The following is an 18,078-nucleotide window of genomic DNA, read 5'->3' as shown; positions in this document are numbered from 1 at the left end:
ATGAGAGGAATTAATTCATTGATTTGTGATTTCTAGATGGTATATAAAGTCAAACAGTATTATCTACTCATAAGTAATGCTAAGTCATACAGTATTCCTTTAAGCAGTGTTGGAGTCTTGAATAAAATGATTTTGACATCTGCATCTTAAGCATTTTGTAGCTATAGCTTCTCAAAATACTGTATTTTTCCTTTCTGATCGAGGGATCTTTACTTTGGGGAAGGTAGCCAAATCTCTTCTGTCAGGTAATTTGATAAGCAGGTCCTATTTGGAAGAATGGGATAACATGTCCCAAATTCCCACTGTTAGTTTCAACTTTAGCAAATGGAAAAAAAAAGGGAAGAAGAAATATTAATAAGTCTTTCATGAATGATTACAGAAATAAAAAAAACCCAAACTATTCTGTGATTCAAAATAATTGAAATCCATAATTTTAAACCAACAATCTGTAAACCCTTTTATGTATAACTGGACTCACCCCCACAAACTCCATGTTGGTGAAAACAAAGAAAAATAAAATCGTCTAGCATCACGGGAGAGACTTGGATCTGGCACTATAACAGGGTTACAGCTTTGAGTTGTTACAGAAAGCAACTTCATGCTAAAACTTTTTGTCTTTTTAATGTATTTTTTTTTAAGAGGGAAAGAACCCTGCTAACATCTACTTTCACATACCTAAAATTGCAACACCAAAGGGTGCAGGAGACACAGATACTGTGAATAAGGAAGTATAATATTCAAGTATATGAGGAAGTATCACAAATGGCCACAGAGAAATATATATATATTTATATCTATAATACTGTATCAAACAGATGGAAAGGGGGTGTGAAACTGGTAGTGTGGACACAGACCTAGCTGATAACTGACATTCTAACCAGACACGAGTCCATCCGAGTGCAAGTGCTTCATCCTTAAGAGAGCATTTCCGCACCACTTCCTCAACCGCAGCTCAAATGCTTCGAAGCTATTTTTTAATTAGTTAAATAATTTATTGAATTGACTTATACTCTGATATAATTATCCAGGTCCCAAATGTTAATAACTTAATTGAATCTTTCTTCCCATTTATACAAAATAACACTTAAAAAAAAAAACACACAACCTTATTTCTTACATGCTCTTCCCTTCCTGCCATCAGACTCCTTGATTTCTTTTGAACTGGTAATAAGTTACAATGTGAAGCTTTTATCGTTTCACCCACCCAGCAATAGAATAACAGTGAGATGAGCAGCTTGGATGTTAACAAGGCCTATCAGAATGTAGTGGATAGCCTTCAGGCACATGAAAGGTGGAAATGCAATTTTTCAAATAATAATACTCCATGCAAAACAGAGCAGAGCAAAAATAATCGTCCAATTGTACTTAGGTAAAGCCAGTGTCTTCCTGTTGCAAATGGAAATCAAGTCAATTTCTGCATATGCTATTCCTGTTTTTAAATATAAAATTGTAACAATTACTAGAGTTTGGGAATGAGATTATATTTATTTTATGGTTTGTAAAGAATAAACATAACACCTGCTCAGAGCCCACTCCTGCCAAGAGCTCATGCCTAAATAGTATTACTTCAATGCTAAATGAGAAATATTCACAAGCCCTGCTTAGCGAGTGCAGCAGTGACATCCTCGGCCAGGGTGGCAAGCTGAGGGGATTCCAGCAGGTTGATGCTTCCCGAAGAGGAGACGTTGCTGAGTCGCCTCGGGGATGCCACGCTGGATCTGCCTGGGGATTGCGTGATGATCTCAGCCCCGTGGTCCACACGGGCCTTAGCATGCTCTCTGAAGTTCAACTTCTGGCTGTCAATCTGTTTAAGACAAGCATCAGTCCTTGTTAATTCAAGCATCTTAACTAACCCCTAGATCTTTTTCTATATCCCAGAGCTAATGTGAATGTCACTTCTACTCAGCTCTGCCATCCCCACTTCCCATATGTTCAGGTCTTTAGTCTTGGACCCATGTTGATAAAAACAAACAAAAAAAAGGCGAGAGCACTCATGACCTTGTTTCTTACCTTGACATTTCCACCTCCGGGTACATGGTGAGCATTGTCAAGCGAACCGACTTTAGCTTGGGCCTTTTCTTTGAAATCCAGTTTTACACTCTCAATTTTCACACGTCCACCACCTATGTGAGGAGAAAGGCTTTAAAATCCTTGCTGAAATGAAATCTTCTATTAGTGGTGACTATTTCCCAAAAATGATTATAGTGGATAGACCATTGTAAACCACAAGCTCAATTAGCTCTACTAGCCTCTGACCATAGATGTGAAAAAAAAAATCTTTTAAAATTTCTAGTCCATACCATTTTCCCCATGTCACCCAAGATAATGACATCTTTTGGTACTATTATATGGATTGCTTTACATATTAATACCTTTCTCCTCTATCCACTGTAACATAAGATATCAGAGGGGCTTCTCTTATCTGTATAATAAATTATCTGTGACTGCAGGTGCTGACTTGTTTCCTTCATATTCTCTATAGATATTCCACATTCCACAGTAAACTGGTGAAAATCTTGCTGTTGTCAAGGATCATTGTGCTAACACTTCTTTATGAATTTAGTCATCTGATTCAGTTATTACAGAAGAGCTAGATTTAGGAATAAGTGGGAGTTCACGACAATAGTCTTTTATACCAGTAAATCTCTGCACAGAATATTTCCTTGTCTATGTAAAATTTTTCTGTGCATCAAGACCCCAGGTAAATTTGAATAATTGTATACTTACTGTCTGGAATTAAAGAACGCAATATTTTCTTCTGTATTCTGGAAGAAAATAGGCAGTATGGCCAAAAATCTCAGTCATACTGTTGACAGGGAAGTACAAAGTCAGCTAAGTGTTTGTAGGCCTGAGTTATAGACAGGGGAATTATGAAGACAGGCAGAATGGGGCCATGTCCCTGCTGCCTGAATGACAGAGAAGCTAAAGCCAGGGTAGCAGTTCTGAAACTAGTAATAGAGACTCCATATAAGTAATTTTAATTCCTTGACTTGTTTTATGAATACCCCTTGCCAAAGCAAAGCCTGATTTCTAGACATGTTTTCTAAGGCATTTATCAATTTTAATGACTAAATGTTTTTCAACTAATAAATCTTTTTAATAATCTTCTCCTGATCAGCAATCTTACTGGGTTTAATTGTTCTTACACCTTGTTTCTGATAACATGTGAGGCGATGAATGGGAATACTCTAATACCTGGTTTAATTAAGATGATAAGCATAGATTATTAAAACCAATTGCTTCCTCATGTTATTCTATAATACAATGATATATAAAAATTATATCAAAATTTCTCAAGAAAATTACAAATTTGATAGTTGTCCATTATTTACACATGAGTGGAGGTGGAGTTTAGCAAAAATACATGTAATATGTGCTACTCAGAAAAACAACTCAAAATATGTTAGAGTCACATTTGAAAGAGGGAAAAAATCCTTAGGAATTAAGAATATAAACTCTACTGTAGAGCACTAGTCCCATGACATATTCTAGAAAATCAAGAGGTCCATAGTCAAATACGTTTGAGAAGCATTTATATTCTGCTGAGAACATGCAGTTCTTATTGACCTACTAAAGGATCTGAGAAATTCAACAGATAAATAAAATTCTTCAGCTTTGCTTACCCACAATCCTTATTTCACTTAATGTAGAAAAACAATCTCATGAAAAATCGTTGGAAATGCTGCTTTAAGTCCATGTAATTATGTATGAATACATGGTCCAAAGCATTTTCTAGACTACATATTTAGAAAGAGCTGCAATAAGCATGTTGAGTACATAGAGATAAATGTATCCTGTAATTTTTAACCTGTCCTATGATATACGGCCTATTTTTGGTAATTGAGTTTACTTGTCCAAATGAAGATGTCCAAATTTCTAACTTAAGTTTCTCTATATAAAAGGATTAAGTATCAGGACATTGAAAAGTCCTTCCAATTGGGTATTTCACAACAACAAAACCTTTGCCTGTCAACTTCTTGAATCCAATACAGTGGGGCCTTGATTTACGAGTGTCCCGACTAATGAGTTTTTCGAGGTAAGAGTCGTCTCTCGGCCGATTTTTTGCTTTGAGTTGCGAGCTAAAATTTGGGTTACGAGCCAGCTTCAGAGACCCCACCGCTAGTTGGCACAGCGAATGTCACAGTGAACGCCACAACATCAGCCCCGCATCACGTGTCATTGTAATGGTGAAAATTGATTTGACATACGAGTAATTTGAGTTACGAGCTCCGTCATGGAACGAATTAAACTCGTAAGTCAAGGCCCCACTGTATAATATTTCTCAAGCTACTAAAAGCATTTACTTACCTGGCCTGTGGCGGATGTTCTTCAGAGAGCCACATTTGGATGTCACATGGCTTAGGTCTATCTTCTTAGTAACAATCTGTACCTGTGTGAATCACATAACAATGCTTAAAATAGTTTAGATCTGAACAAACCCCCTAAGTTCATACATCAAATCTAGAAACATGTACAAACTCACAACACACTACAACATATCCAGGAACCCAAACTGAAGTACATACAAAACATAGGGCAACATAATCTCCCACATGTCCTCCCACATGTTTGGTTGGAAACAAGGACCCAAGAGGTTGAAAATCCTAAAACAGAAGATTGTATTAGTAGGAAACAGATCATGCCACAAAGGGGACAGAAACACCTGGATTAATAAGGCAAGAACGAAGCGACATCATGTTAAACCTTTCCATAAGCAAAGAGCCAAGTGAAGAGATACATTATTTTTTTCAAAAGTGATTTTTACATAGAAGTGAACAACATTGCTCAAAGATACAAGAAGAACAGTATTGCTTTAAGATACAGGAAGAAGAAAGCTGTAAACATACTTTTCTAAAACATTATGTCTTAGTTAATGGAATTTTTCTTGTGCCCCAGATTATTAATGAGAACGGCATTTTTTTTTCTTTTTGCGTTTTGTTGAAATTATTTCCTCTCCCAATATTTAGAACAGTGCTTCTCCAAGTGTGGCTCATGGTGCATTTGCATCAGAAGTATGTGGGGATTACTAAAATGGATGCTGTGGAAATGGGGCCAGGGACTCTGTGTGTTTGAATAAGTGATTCTTCTCTAGAAGAAATTTTAAGATTATTGTTTTGGAGTTTGGGAGCGCACCTACTTATTTTAAGATTATTAGTTATCTCAATTTATCCTTTTTTTACTTAGGTATTTTGGGTCCGCCTTCTGATCACTTCAAGTTATTTACTTGGACTGATACTGTTTCTGTGAAAGTACCAGGTGGTGAGACTTACAGTTAGGCCAACAGGGAGGAAGGCAACCATGTCCATATAAACAGTGACCCTGAGGCTTAGCCCAGAACTCTTGGAGAAGCCCAGCAAACCTTGCTATGGACTTCCCATGACAGGGAAATTTTTATGCTCAGTGGATCAACTTTGAACATCAGGCGACAGTACCTGATAGAAGTTACTTGCTCATCTCTCACTGCTTGACTCCATCTCTGTCCAGTTGAGGAGCAAGGAGCCAAGAGTTACTAGACAGGTGAGAATTCTGGTTTTTGTACTCTAAATTATTGGAGGTATAGATGGCCAGAACCTAAAGTTTAGGTGCCAGGATCTGGCTTGAGTTTGCCTGTTTCAATTCTCCCTCATCTAAGTTTGAGAGACATGGATTCATCTTTCCTTTCCTCTCAGGATATTATGTCCACTCAATTTAAGAGACAGGAAAAATACCATTAAGACATGTATACCGGGACTTGAATCCTTTCACTTTGAATTAGAGATGACCCATACTTCACCAGTTTTGCGTTATTCAAGGGACTTCTAATTCTCCTGAATGATTTAGCACAAAAGACTGACATCACATACTGGGTATTTTAAACTATATCAGTCTTTGCCTCAAGAGTAATTTAAATGGAGCTAGAAAAGTGTGTGCCCCGGTGACTTCTGCAGGGGAACAGAGATAGCGTGAGGAAATGTCTTGGGGCCAAAGGCCAGCAAACAAAATTGGCAAGTGAAGTGGGTTTTCCATCCCCCTGAAAACCATAGTGCACTCCATTAAGGTTTTGTTTCTTCAAACGAAAGCAAGAAATGTGCTGGTGATCTTAAAGGGAAGGATGAGAAACCCACCACCAAAAACGCAAGGCTGAGAAGCTCCCAGATCAAGGGGACACGTGGTGCAGCAACAAGGCGGAGTGTGTTGGGAAGGAGGCAGGAAAGGAGACAGGGTGCTGGCTGTGCAGATGGCTCCACGCAATCAGGACAGCGTTCTAACAGAAGCTTCTACTTACATTTCCGCCCCCAGCAGAATGTTTGATGTTATCCTTGGAACCACATCTGGACTGAACCTTGCTAAAATCGATCTTCTTGTTTAAAATCCTAACCTAAAAGGAATTGGAGGTAACTTCATTGTGCATTTTTCTTTCAACAGGCTGGGTATAGGGAACCAGAATGGGTAGCGCCAAAAAGGCTCCAAACTCCCTTCCACCTACATAATCATGAGCCTCTATTGTTCTGCACTCCCAAGGGCCAAGTGCTCCAGAGCCTTCTGTATCCCAGTTGTAGGCAGGTATAATATGGAAGCAATTAGAGGAAGAGAAAATGAAAACTTGGATCATCTGGGGGGAGGAGGCTTCCAGTACTGAGGGCAACAGTGAGACTCAGGTTTACTCTATGGAAGGTCCAATAGTATAGTTCAGCGTAGTCCAGCCCAGGAGCCAGAAGGATACGCCAGTGCCCTGCCTGCCCCTCTTTAACCCTGACAGTGTCAGCCATCACCATTATAAATCATCTTGACTTACTGTATTATTGGGTCACATAGCACAGGGACTAGTGAATGCTACAGGTGAGGGTCCTCATTCATTCAGGGGAAGAACCCCTGGTCTCCTAAGAGGGTCAACAAGGAGGCTCTGGGCCTTCCCTGAAGGCGTGGCTCAGTGGCCTTTGAATGCCTCTCTGAAAGCTGCTCATACGTAAACAGGCATTGCCCTTGGGTGGTGGGTGTAGAAGCATTCTTTCTATTTGCAGAAGGTAGAAAACCAAAAAACTTTAGTTAGCTGACTTGTATGAGGTCATGTAGTCCAGGCCTTGGGTAGGTCCAACAGATTTGAGGTTAGGTGTTTTATTTCTATTTTCAGGAAGTTCAGTTTTATCTTGAAGACAATAGCAAATCCAGCTCTGGAAAGATATTACTCTGGCATAATATAATGTGCAAAGTAAAACTCTTGTGACTTCTTTGATGTGTCTTTTTTGAATTCTGCATGTTGTAGAGGGCAGATAAGCAAAGTTAGCACAGAAAGAAAGGTTTATTTTTAATGTTTGGTTGGTTTGTTTTACTTTTTCTAAAGCTACTGTTCTTCCCTTCCCCCAATAGCGTAAGAGAAATCACATTTTCAATGCTTTATGGGACAGTTTATCCTCTTATTTTTTTTAAAAAAAGCTAAATAAATTTATCTTAGATATACAGCTGTGTTACATCTAGTATTACATCTCTTGATCTTTTAAAAAAGGATAAAAAATTGCAAGAGGACATGAATCCTGACTATTTTTAACTAGACAAAGCTTAAATCGCAGTCCTGCCTAACTAACACTGACAAGATAGCTGTCCCTTATAGGGAAATATCACTGGCAACTCTCATTGACAGCCCAAGGGAAGGGCCTCTTGTCAAAAATCTGAATTCAGAAGACGTGATGATTGGGCCACACTTTAGGGCATAATAAAAATTTCAGTTTCATAAAAGGGGGTATTATCACACAGCCTATATCTAACAATAAGTGTAGCTGTAAGCTCAGAATTTCATATAAACTATGATACACATACCTTTGAGTCAATAAAGACCATTACATTTCAAACCACAAAAATGTATTTTAGAAAGGAAATAATTTATTATGCCTAATAATACTTTTAATTTTTATCCATGAAGATATAATTATTTGGCAATGAAATAGAATTCATCTAAGCCAGTTTTTTCTCTCATCCTTAGGAATATAGAAGGTCTCATATTGCATTAACAAACTTTAAATTAGAAATCATTAGAGTACCAATCAAGACACTCATTACAAAGTGATCACAAGCCAAATGTTAACTCTAATTAACTTGCTGCAAAAATGGAAATTCTAAATTTGGCTGCAAGAATCTGACTCTAACATTTAATCAACTTTTTGACAATTTTTCTGATTGCCCAAACAAGTTATTCAAACCCAAAGGCATCACACACATTGCTAGCATTATTTAGAGATGATTTAAATCTTAAAACTTAAATGTCGACTTCTGTTGATTTTTTCTGGTTTTCTAGATAGTCACAGATTTTCTAGTGAAACAACTAGCTGATTCTTTTCCATGATAGACTTTCTTAACCTATGTCAGCTCAATCTATAATGTGAAGCCGACCTTTGACATGCGTTAATGGCACATTCTTTACATATTTCCATATTTGCAATAGTTTCATAGTATATTGCTTTTGTCTAAAATGTGGCCAAGTATGACATGCGCCATCTTGCTTGATGGCTAAGTAGACAAAACAAAACCCCTTTGCTCAGTATGATCTATCCTCTAGCTTGACAACTTGCACCTGAGCACCCATCTTGTCTGTGTGACTCACAATTATGCCTTAGAAAAATTACAAAATACTTCATGCCAAAGATCTCTGAGATCATTTGCATTAAGTAACACTTAGAGAGCTAATTCCACAAATACCAGCACTTGTCACAAACCTTTCCATAAAATAGAAAAATAGATGGCTGCTGTGAAGGATAAAGTTTTGGCAATGAAATAGAATTACCCTTTTAGATTAGTTTTGTGTGTGTGTGTGTGTGTGTGTGTGTGTGTGTGTGTGTGTGTTTAAATGAGAGAGTTGAGTATTAACTCTGTCTGTTCTATGGAAAGATCTAAATCAAATTCTTTTCTTTGAGAAGAATTTTCATTGAACTTTTGTTTTCCTAAAGCATATGTCAACAGAAAATTATTTTAATATTTTAGAGACTGTCTAAAAATATAAATAAAAAACTTCTATTTGGCAAATTAACTAATTTTCTATATTCATGATATGGAAGAAAAATATTTGAATAATCATTACCCAAATGAACTCTATAATACATTTTAACTTTTATTATTTTCTTTTATTAAAAGTTTTACTTGAACTATTAATGCAAAATAGGGTGATCTGAAAGAGAGGCAATTTTTTCTTCTGCATACTTCTCAGTGGAAGTGAAATCAACTGGATCATCTTCCTAAAGCTCTGTCTTATTCAAAATTCTCACCAACTCCCTATTTCCAATTAAATGCATCAATGTTTCTTAGCCAGGAAGCCAGGGTTCTCAGCAAATCTGATTTTTGAGGCCTCTCTTAATACTTTACATTTTGGGCCAGACTGTGTTTATACTTTCAAGTTCATCCCCATGCTTTCTTTACGTTATTATCTCTTGCTAGTAGAACCTGTAACAGATCATCTTTCAAGGTTCAGCCCAATCAGTCAAGCCACAGCAGGAGACTGGCAAAAAAGGATTTCAATATCATAGGAAAATATTTGTGACTTAGTTGCATACGTAGTTGACAAATTACTATCATATTCTGAGGCAAACCATAGATATGAGATCTAAAAGTAACCTTATAATCTATTTATTATTTATTTTTTATTTTTGTTAATCCTCACCTGAAGATATTTTTCCATTGATTTTTAGGGAGAGTGGAAGAGAGAGAGAAAGACAGAGGGAAACAGCAATGTGAGTGCCGGAAGCCGGTCTATCCTTGCTGCTTGACACAGTCGCTGCAGGAAAGAAACATCTGCACAGCATATGTTTCAAGGGACCTGGCGTATATAGCATACTGTTCTTAATATGTTTGCTCCCCTTAGCGCTGTGTGTTTTAACCAAGGTCACCTCTCTGAGAAAGGTTGTTTCCCCAGGTAGGAATTTTTCCCTGAAGTCAGGGAGGGGATGAAACTCCTTAACTAAGTGCCAGGCGGGTAGTTAATCACTACAAACAATCATGCTTAAGCTACATAATCTTTACTCCCTGGAATGGAGATAAGAAACGCCCTAACCTTTGTAATAGAAATTGACAGGATTAAAATCAACTGGGATAAATACGGATGTAACAAGACAATAAACAGCAGAACCTCTCTGGAGATCGAGACCAGAACTTGACTGGAGATCCTGGCTAGGCTGCTGATCAACTGAACACTGTCTCCGTGTCATTCCTTCTTCGCCGACTCCGTCTACACCTTTGGGGACCCCTGGACCTGCTGGGGCTGGACCCCGGCATATGAGAGAAACACATTGATTGGTTGCCTCCTGCACATGCCCCGACCAGGGCTCGGGCTGGGGAGGAGCCTGCAACCAAGGTATGTGTCCTTGACTGGAACTGAACCCGAGACCCTTTGGTTCACAGGCTGATGCTCTATCCACTGGGCCAAACCAACTAGGGTATAGTTTATTTAAATGAGATGGTCCAATATTCTTTAAGACAATATTCACTGTGGTCTAAACAGGGGAAGTTTCTTTGGGTAACAATTGTAATGGCATTAGGCATTCACACCTATTCAACAGTCACTAGAAAGAATGCATCTCACCATGTATATAAAATACTACATTCATTCTACTTTCAACAAATATTTTATTGAGCATCTACTGAATACTGAGAGCAAAATGAACCTCATCCCTAATTTTATAGAGCTTATGGTCTAGTAAATGGGACAAGATCGGTATTAAATAACAATACAATGGAATGCTTAATTACAAATGTGGTGAGAAGTACTGGCTATAGTATGGAGTGTATATTCAGATAAAAGAAAAGATGAAGGGAGACCATTTAACAACTACTGTAGTGACATCAACAAGAGATAACGTAACCTGTGCTATAGTGGTGCACAATGTAGTAAGAGCTATTTGGGGCATCAAATCATTAGTTCTTCAAGATGGCCAGGATATGGGATGAGGAAAAGGGAGATGAAAAGATGACTGAGATTTTTGATTTGGCAAAAGAGTCCTACTTTTTGAATAAGTGTAATAATATTAAAAATAATAATTCAATGTGAACTTTCCTTGCTGTTCCTAGAACCTGAAAGGCCTGCTTCTACCTCAGGGCCTTTGCATGTGTAGTTTCTTCTGCCTGAAATACTCTTCCCCAGTTATTCATATGGCTTATTCCTTCACTTTCTTGAAGTCTTTATTCATGTGGCTAATGGGAGAACTTCTGTTTCTTATTTTGTGAAAATATGAAAGACTAGAAGAAGCTGAATATCTCTGATATTTAATGTTCCTTAATTTCTAAGAAATTAGACTGTTTTGTTTCTAGAATGTAAGGATATTTCTTAGCTTCTAGTATAATGGATTTATCTAAATAAACATTTAAAAAAGATGCTAGGGTAACACCGACAGCTAAAGTAATAGGCTGAAAAATTCTACAAGAGTTTTTAAGTCAAAGATGAGTACTGTTGAACAGGAATTTCTTGCTTGGAGATGCCTCCATCTTTAGCCCAGCTGACCTGAAAATGACTGACTGCTGCATGCATGAAGTATATAATTCACAAGGCAATCCATCAACTCCACAGAAATGGCCTTGCAGAAGTCATGATCCACCTAAGTTCTCTATCCAATAATCTGTAAATTATGGCCTTGTGAAACTAACCTCATTAGTAACTTTCAACTATCATAAGGGTAAAAAAATATGCAGTGTATACTAATCTTCATAAGACTGATAAAAACAAGAAACCTGTCAGAACACTTACACATATTTAATATAAATAAATGTGCCTATCAGAAATACATAGAAAAGGTATAAAGTGCCATTTATTGAGTTGTTGCCTAAATGTTTTTATGCCATGCATTTAGAGAAATTATTTTTCCTAACTTTGTTTAATCAAGTAACTGTGTTTTTAAAAAGTAATGTTATTTATTCTAAAATTTAGATTTAATGTAGATTAGGGAGCTAACTACATTTAGTTTCAAATCAATGCAGTTAATAAGATAGTCTTACCTTTGTCTTAAGTTAAATTAGCCAAGATCACTGTCTACACTGAATCCAGGATTGTATGTATTCTTTCCAATAGAGTGAATTTGTTTCAGCTAAAAAGATGAACTTTTATTGCTTCTATCAGTCTCCTCATATCTTCAGCTAGGTTATCTATGACATTGGCATTGATTTGCCTCACTGAACTAAGCCATTGAGCACAACATGCTCTTGCCAATAAAAGACAGGACTTTAAAAGAAAAGATGATGGCTAAGAGCACAAAACCTGTACATCTAGAAGAGCAAAAAATGTACAAATTGGGGCAAATAATAAGGCTTCTCAACTTGAAAAGTTGTTGAATTCCCAAGACAATTAATCTTAAATAGGGTTCTAGTACAATTGTATTCATCAAAACCATATAGACTGTCTATTTATTATCACCATGAATATTCGTCCTTTGCAATGTTCGGGCAACCTCAGCCAGAGAAGAAACTGGGTAAAGCATGCTCTGATTTGGAGTGAACACGAGGAAATGGTAGAAGACGTCATAGGAAATCCTTGGGGAAGAAGGAAGGAGGTGAAAGTGGAATCACTAAAATATAGTCAGATGAGCTCACAGTCAGGATCTAAAATAGAATGCTGTCAACTTATATCAGAAATGCAATTTTAATCTCTTAAGTTAAAATCCATAAGGCAATAGAGATACATTTAGAAAAGATCTGTTAGGCAACCAAATAAAAGTTTCTCTTACATGGTCATGACAATTTTTATCCAATAGCAACCATATTTATTAATAGAAATAAATATGTCCGGTGATTTTCATTATATTTTATAAGCTAGCTTTCTCAGATAAGTTCCAAACTCTTGGCCATAAATCAAACCAGTAACTCCATCTCCCTTTTTCTGTAAGAACTGTTAGCTTATATTATGAGGAAGGCATCATAATAATTAGTGGATTTTATACCTGGCAGCAAATAAGTATTCATATGATTCTTACCTGCCCCCCTTTAGGCTGGTATTTGATGTTGTCTGTTGATCCGATTTTAGACTTGACATTCTTCAGGTCTGGCAGTGGTTGGTTAATAAGCCGAAGCTGCTTAGGAGTAGCAGGAGACTTTGGAGGAGTACGGATGATGGCGACTTTCTTCTCACTGGGCACCAAGATGGCAGACTTGGGGGTTCCTGGTGTGTGAGGGGTCCTGGGGTAGCTAGGGGTTCCAGGAGTGCCTGGGGTGCGTGAAGAGTAGCTTGGTGGGGTGCCAGGAGTGATGGCAGTTGATCCAGGGGTGGTGGGTGTTGAAGTGCCACTTTTTCCTGCTCTGCGAATCGGCTCTGACCCTATTTGAACGAATAAAAAGCAAAACCAAAAATTCAGCATTACAAAGCTCTCCTCAACGTATCCTTCTTCTCACAATTGTTAGCATTTACAATGCATTAAGTTTCTGAAGTACTTAGAGTATCTATGAATCACAACGCTAAAAAATGTAAGCCTCCTCTTTTATGGTCATTACCTGGTACAGTTTTTTGAACATGTATTGCTGTCAATGCAAGAATAAAACTTGAGTTTTGCTGATTTTTCTTAATTCTATTATGAATGTGTCAAAAACTGTTTTTTAACCTGGGTAATCATTAAGGCATATGGATCTGCCATTAGTTGCAAAAAGAGTCTGCCCTTAATCTTATGTCGGTTCATATTTACTGAAGTTCCCTCAAATGGTATGCAGACCATTGCTCTGTGCAGTAACTTCATTCTGATATCCAGGTGGACATTCAATGTTAAACTGTGACTTAAATCACATACTTTTGGACTATGTAGAAAATTATTGGATTACCTTTCAATGGTATCCCCTCATCTTATATTGAAGAGCACTGTGAGTTACAAATGTGTTTATTGAAAGCCATTCAATGATGTCATTGTCTACAATATCATGTATTTTCTTTATAAGGAAAGTTGTCTTAGTTCTTAATACCAAAAAAAAAAAGTCCATTTATCTCCTTAGAAAACTAGGATGTTTTTAACATTATATTCACAGTAAATCTTGTTTCTGATTGTGTTTTCTCCTCTACCCTCATTACTAGTTTGGTAATTTGAAGTCAAATCAATAATCTCTCATGGCCAATTATTCAGGATATTGCAAGATACAATTTTTTTGGCCTCAATTTGACTTTAGCCTCACTTTATCATTTGACTCCTTTCCCCCATTTCTTATACTATGTTTGCCTCATATTATCTTTTAAAATGTATTTTGAATGACATATCAAACCCTTTTTTTTGAAAGAATGATATAAATAAAAGTATACCTTACAAATTTCAAAACACTTTTGTGACCACCAAAATACCAACCAACCAACCAAACAACTAAACAAACAAACAAAAACAAAATACAAAAAATACAATAGCTAGAGGGACTTCTTATTATCCCTAATTTAAAAATGAGGACATTGAGGCTCATATACCCAGACAATATTAAATTCTAGCTTCTTAATATTTTTTAAGTTTTTCTTTTTAAATATACTTTTTATTGATTTTAGAGAAGAAGGGAGAAGGAGAGAGAGATAAAAACATCAACGATGAGAGAGAATCACTGTTCGGCTGCTTCCTGCAGGCCCCCTACTGGGGATAGAGCCCACAACCCAGGCATGTGCCCTGCCTGGGAATTGAACCATGGTCTCCTCATAGGTCGTTGCTCAACCACTGTGCAACACCGCCTGGGTGTTTATCTTTTTATTAACATAAAAATCTTTTCTCTTAGAATAATACATTGATTTCATTTATAGACCACTTAATTACATTATTTACATTGATTATACAAACTCTTTTGTTGTATTTTATAGAAAGGACATGATTTTTATTTTTTACTACTGAGTATGTGGTACTTTGTAAAAATCAATGAATCTTCCAGAAATCCTGTAGAGAGGATAAAGATATGACTCATTAAGTTTTTTTAAAAATGTGTTTTATTGATTTTTTACAGAGAGGACGGGAGAGGGATAGAGAGTTAGAAACATCGATGAGAGAGAAACATCGACCAGCTGCCTCCTGCACACCTCCTATTGGGGATGTGCCTGCAACCAAGGTACATGCCCTTGACCGGAATCAAACCTGGGACCTTTCAGCCCGCAGGCTGATGCTCTATCCACTGAGCCAAAACGATTAGGGCAATGACTCATTAAGTTTAAAACCAATGAAGTGAAGAGGACATAGAGTCATCTAATGTAATTGACCATTGTTGTAGGAAGTTCTTCCTGAGAAGGGGGACAATTAATATTTGCTTAAATATTTACAAGTAGTGAGCTCCACAGAGCTTCTAAGACAATTGTGATGTATAGGCAACATAGAGCTACTCATTGGTCTAGGTTTAATTTCCTGGAGAAACAGAATAATTTTATTTCCTCTTTCAGTGAACAGTTTTCACATATTAATTGAAAGTTGCCCTATGTCGTTTTGGTTATATAACATAAGGGCAAAACTGGTAAACTCTTCAACTAACAATATGAAATGAGATATGAAGAGACTGAAGTGATAAATTAGTGTGCATTCTGTGATTTTTATTGCTTTCAACAAAATAGTATTTTGAGATCAGGATGATGCAACCACACCCAACTTGCCTGTAGCTTCTTTTCTACAAAGCTTGTTTATGACCAAGTTTTGGATGCAGGCTTGAATCAATCACTATGTCCTTCTGCAGAACCGTATTTCTGCCTCAAATGTTTTCTCTATGACTTCCTCACCTCCGAATAACTCAGGTCTTTGAGGGAGAGGGATCTTCTCTGTATTATTTGTCACTGTACCCAGTGGGATCTGAACACAGGAGGTATACAATATGTTTTCTTTTTAAAATAGTACGAATTGGATTCAGAATTGATCCAAGTGTGCTGAGGTGTTTGTTTTTGTTTGTTTGTTTGACTTTATAGAGATTAAGCTGATGTAATATTTTGGATGTGAATAACAATTTTTACTAAAGATATTTTTTAAAATAAGAGTCATTGCTATGCTGTTAGAAAAAGGCTTTAAGCTTTGGAAAACTAAAGAATAAAGGTTTTGAGTTACATCTGGAGAATGAGGGGGGAAATCACTAATATTATGCCATTAACACTGATGTTCAATAGATATAATCATTTTTATTGCAATAAGTGATGATCTAGTCATCAAAATGACACATTTGAGTGTTTCTTATATGTTCTGAAATTTAAAAAGGTTAAATTTAAGATACAAAAACAACTAAAAAGGGATGGGAGGGGGTAAGAGAGGTCAATGGGGGGAAAAGAGGACTTATGTAGTACCTTCAACAATAAAGATTAAAAAATTTAAAATATTTACAAGTTACTTTATTATATGGCACCCCCATTTATCTTGTCAGCTCCTCAATGGCAATGTCTTTTCCTCCTTTGGGGCTAAATGAACTTCCGGTATAGCATTGTTCCTTTCAAATCTTTTCAATAGCTGTACCAACTGCCAGAATATTCTTGTGTGCAGTTAAAAAGATGACAGGCAAATCACACTCTTCTAATTGTCCCTGTGCCTTTTAGCTATTGCTATGTGGAGATGAAACAAACCCTTTCCTTAGAGTATCAGTTATGTTCATTATCAAATAATACAATGCAACATGCTTATGTAAGTAAAGTTAGAAAATCAAAATAGATTGACTCAGAACAAAAAAGCAATTTATATTTTTTACATTTAAAAGGGCAGAGCACAGTGGCTTGAAGTTTTAGATTTATGGAGGAAGTACCATTTGTTTCCATAGCAACAAATAGAAGCATGATTCATGGTATACATTTAGGGAGTACTTGATACATTTGTCTTGTCTTAACACCCCCGGGGTTACCACCCAATTCCAACTCCAGATATCTGAGCTGAAGTCTTATCTCTGGAGATGACTAACTCTTAAATGCATTCTTTCCAATTTCATTTGAACACTTTATTTTTGCTAAGAGATAAAGGGTTTTTTAATGCTTTCAAAGTTTTCCTAGCACATATTTCAAAGGATGTTAATACTTCATGAAGCTAAATGATGAAGAGCACAATTGCTCTAATATAACAAACATTTTCATTGTAGACAAAAGCACTGTTTAAATGTCATGGTTACATTTCAAGTGGGCTAATTACTAAAAATTTAATAAAAAGTAAGTGGTGAAGTCAACTATAATGTGATAGCAGTGGCAATTTCCACTATTTTGTAATAGCTCTTAATGACAGATACTATTTTTTCAAACGTTTCCACCATTTTGTAATGATTTTTAAGTTACAGAGATACTGTATGATTTTCCAAGGGATTCTATAGAGCAATTCTCTGGAACTTTTTTTTCCAAATAAATATAGAGAAGACTTTATGAGGACAGGTTGTGAAATGATCAGTGGGCTGACAACCAAATTCAACCACTTACTAGCTGTACAGCATTGGACAAGTTACACTTTCTAAAAGGTCAATTTTCTCATTAGAAGATTTAATGAGGTTATTAATACCTAACCATTAGCTTTGTTAATTAAATTGCGTGGAAAATGTGTCTTAAGACTTTAGCATCTCCATGTCTCAATAAATGGTAGCTATTTTTGGTGTAATAGAAACATATTTGTGAAGGTAATTTGAACCCAGGCTTTACTGGATAGTCTCGGTAGCAACACAACTTATAAGTAGGTAATGAATGATTAGAACATTTTTATAGTCTTTACATACCTGGCGATAACTACCAACCAGTACATGATGGACCATCAGTCTAAAGAAACTGAAGCCCTGGCACAGAACATGCTCTGTTTACAGCCTGACTGGAAGGCAAATTCTCAACAAATGGAGCAGGATCCTAGGTTTTGATTGTTGACTTTCCAGTTAGATTTTAAGGGTTAAGTTTCTATAGCTATATATTTTCTAAACACCTGACTACAGGTTTTCTTAATTACTTCTTTCAAATTTATTTTTACTCTAAATGTGAAAGAAGAGGGAAGTATATTCTGAGAAAAACAACTTTGTCCCAATCCCATTTAATGAGTAACAAAGCAGTATGTACTCATTTCTTCCATGAATCGTTTTGACTCAAACAGCTCTTAGGACCCCTCAACAGTCTAAATTTCCTGATCCTCAGGACAAATGCAATCTGATTTTAAAGCATGTTTTGACAAATTAAGGCATAAATACGTAAGTTCTGCTCTACTTATG

At 36.6% G+C, this 18,078-nt stretch overlaps 1 protein-coding gene across 1 annotated transcript in view; it reads right to left on the bottom strand.

Moving 5' to 3' along the window:
* Window positions 1–222: 222 nt before the first annotated feature.
* The window catches only part of MAP2 (microtubule associated protein 2), a 231,955-nt gene continuing 214,099 nt past the window's right edge, over window positions 223–18,078 (bottom strand). The window contains exons 16-20 of the mRNA XM_081095227.1: window positions 12,921–13,261; window positions 6,266–6,358; window positions 4,309–4,390; window positions 2,011–2,123; window positions 223–1,804 (exon numbers count right to left, since the gene is read on the bottom strand). Coding sequence (XP_080951353.1) covers window positions 1,589–1,804; window positions 2,011–2,123; window positions 4,309–4,390; window positions 6,266–6,358; window positions 12,921–13,261 — 845 coding nt within the window. The 3' untranslated portion in view covers window positions 223–1,588. The remainder of the gene's footprint in view (window positions 1,805–2,010; window positions 2,124–4,308; window positions 4,391–6,265; window positions 6,359–12,920; window positions 13,262–18,078) is intronic.

This window comes from Myotis nattereri (assembly GCF_964212035.1).
Source record: "Myotis nattereri genome assembly, chromosome: 7".
Taxonomy (NCBI): Eukaryota; Metazoa; Chordata; class Mammalia; order Chiroptera; family Vespertilionidae; genus Myotis; species Myotis nattereri.
Note: the sequence above shows the minus strand (reverse complement) of the source record. Positions and strands in the feature narration are given on the sequence as shown.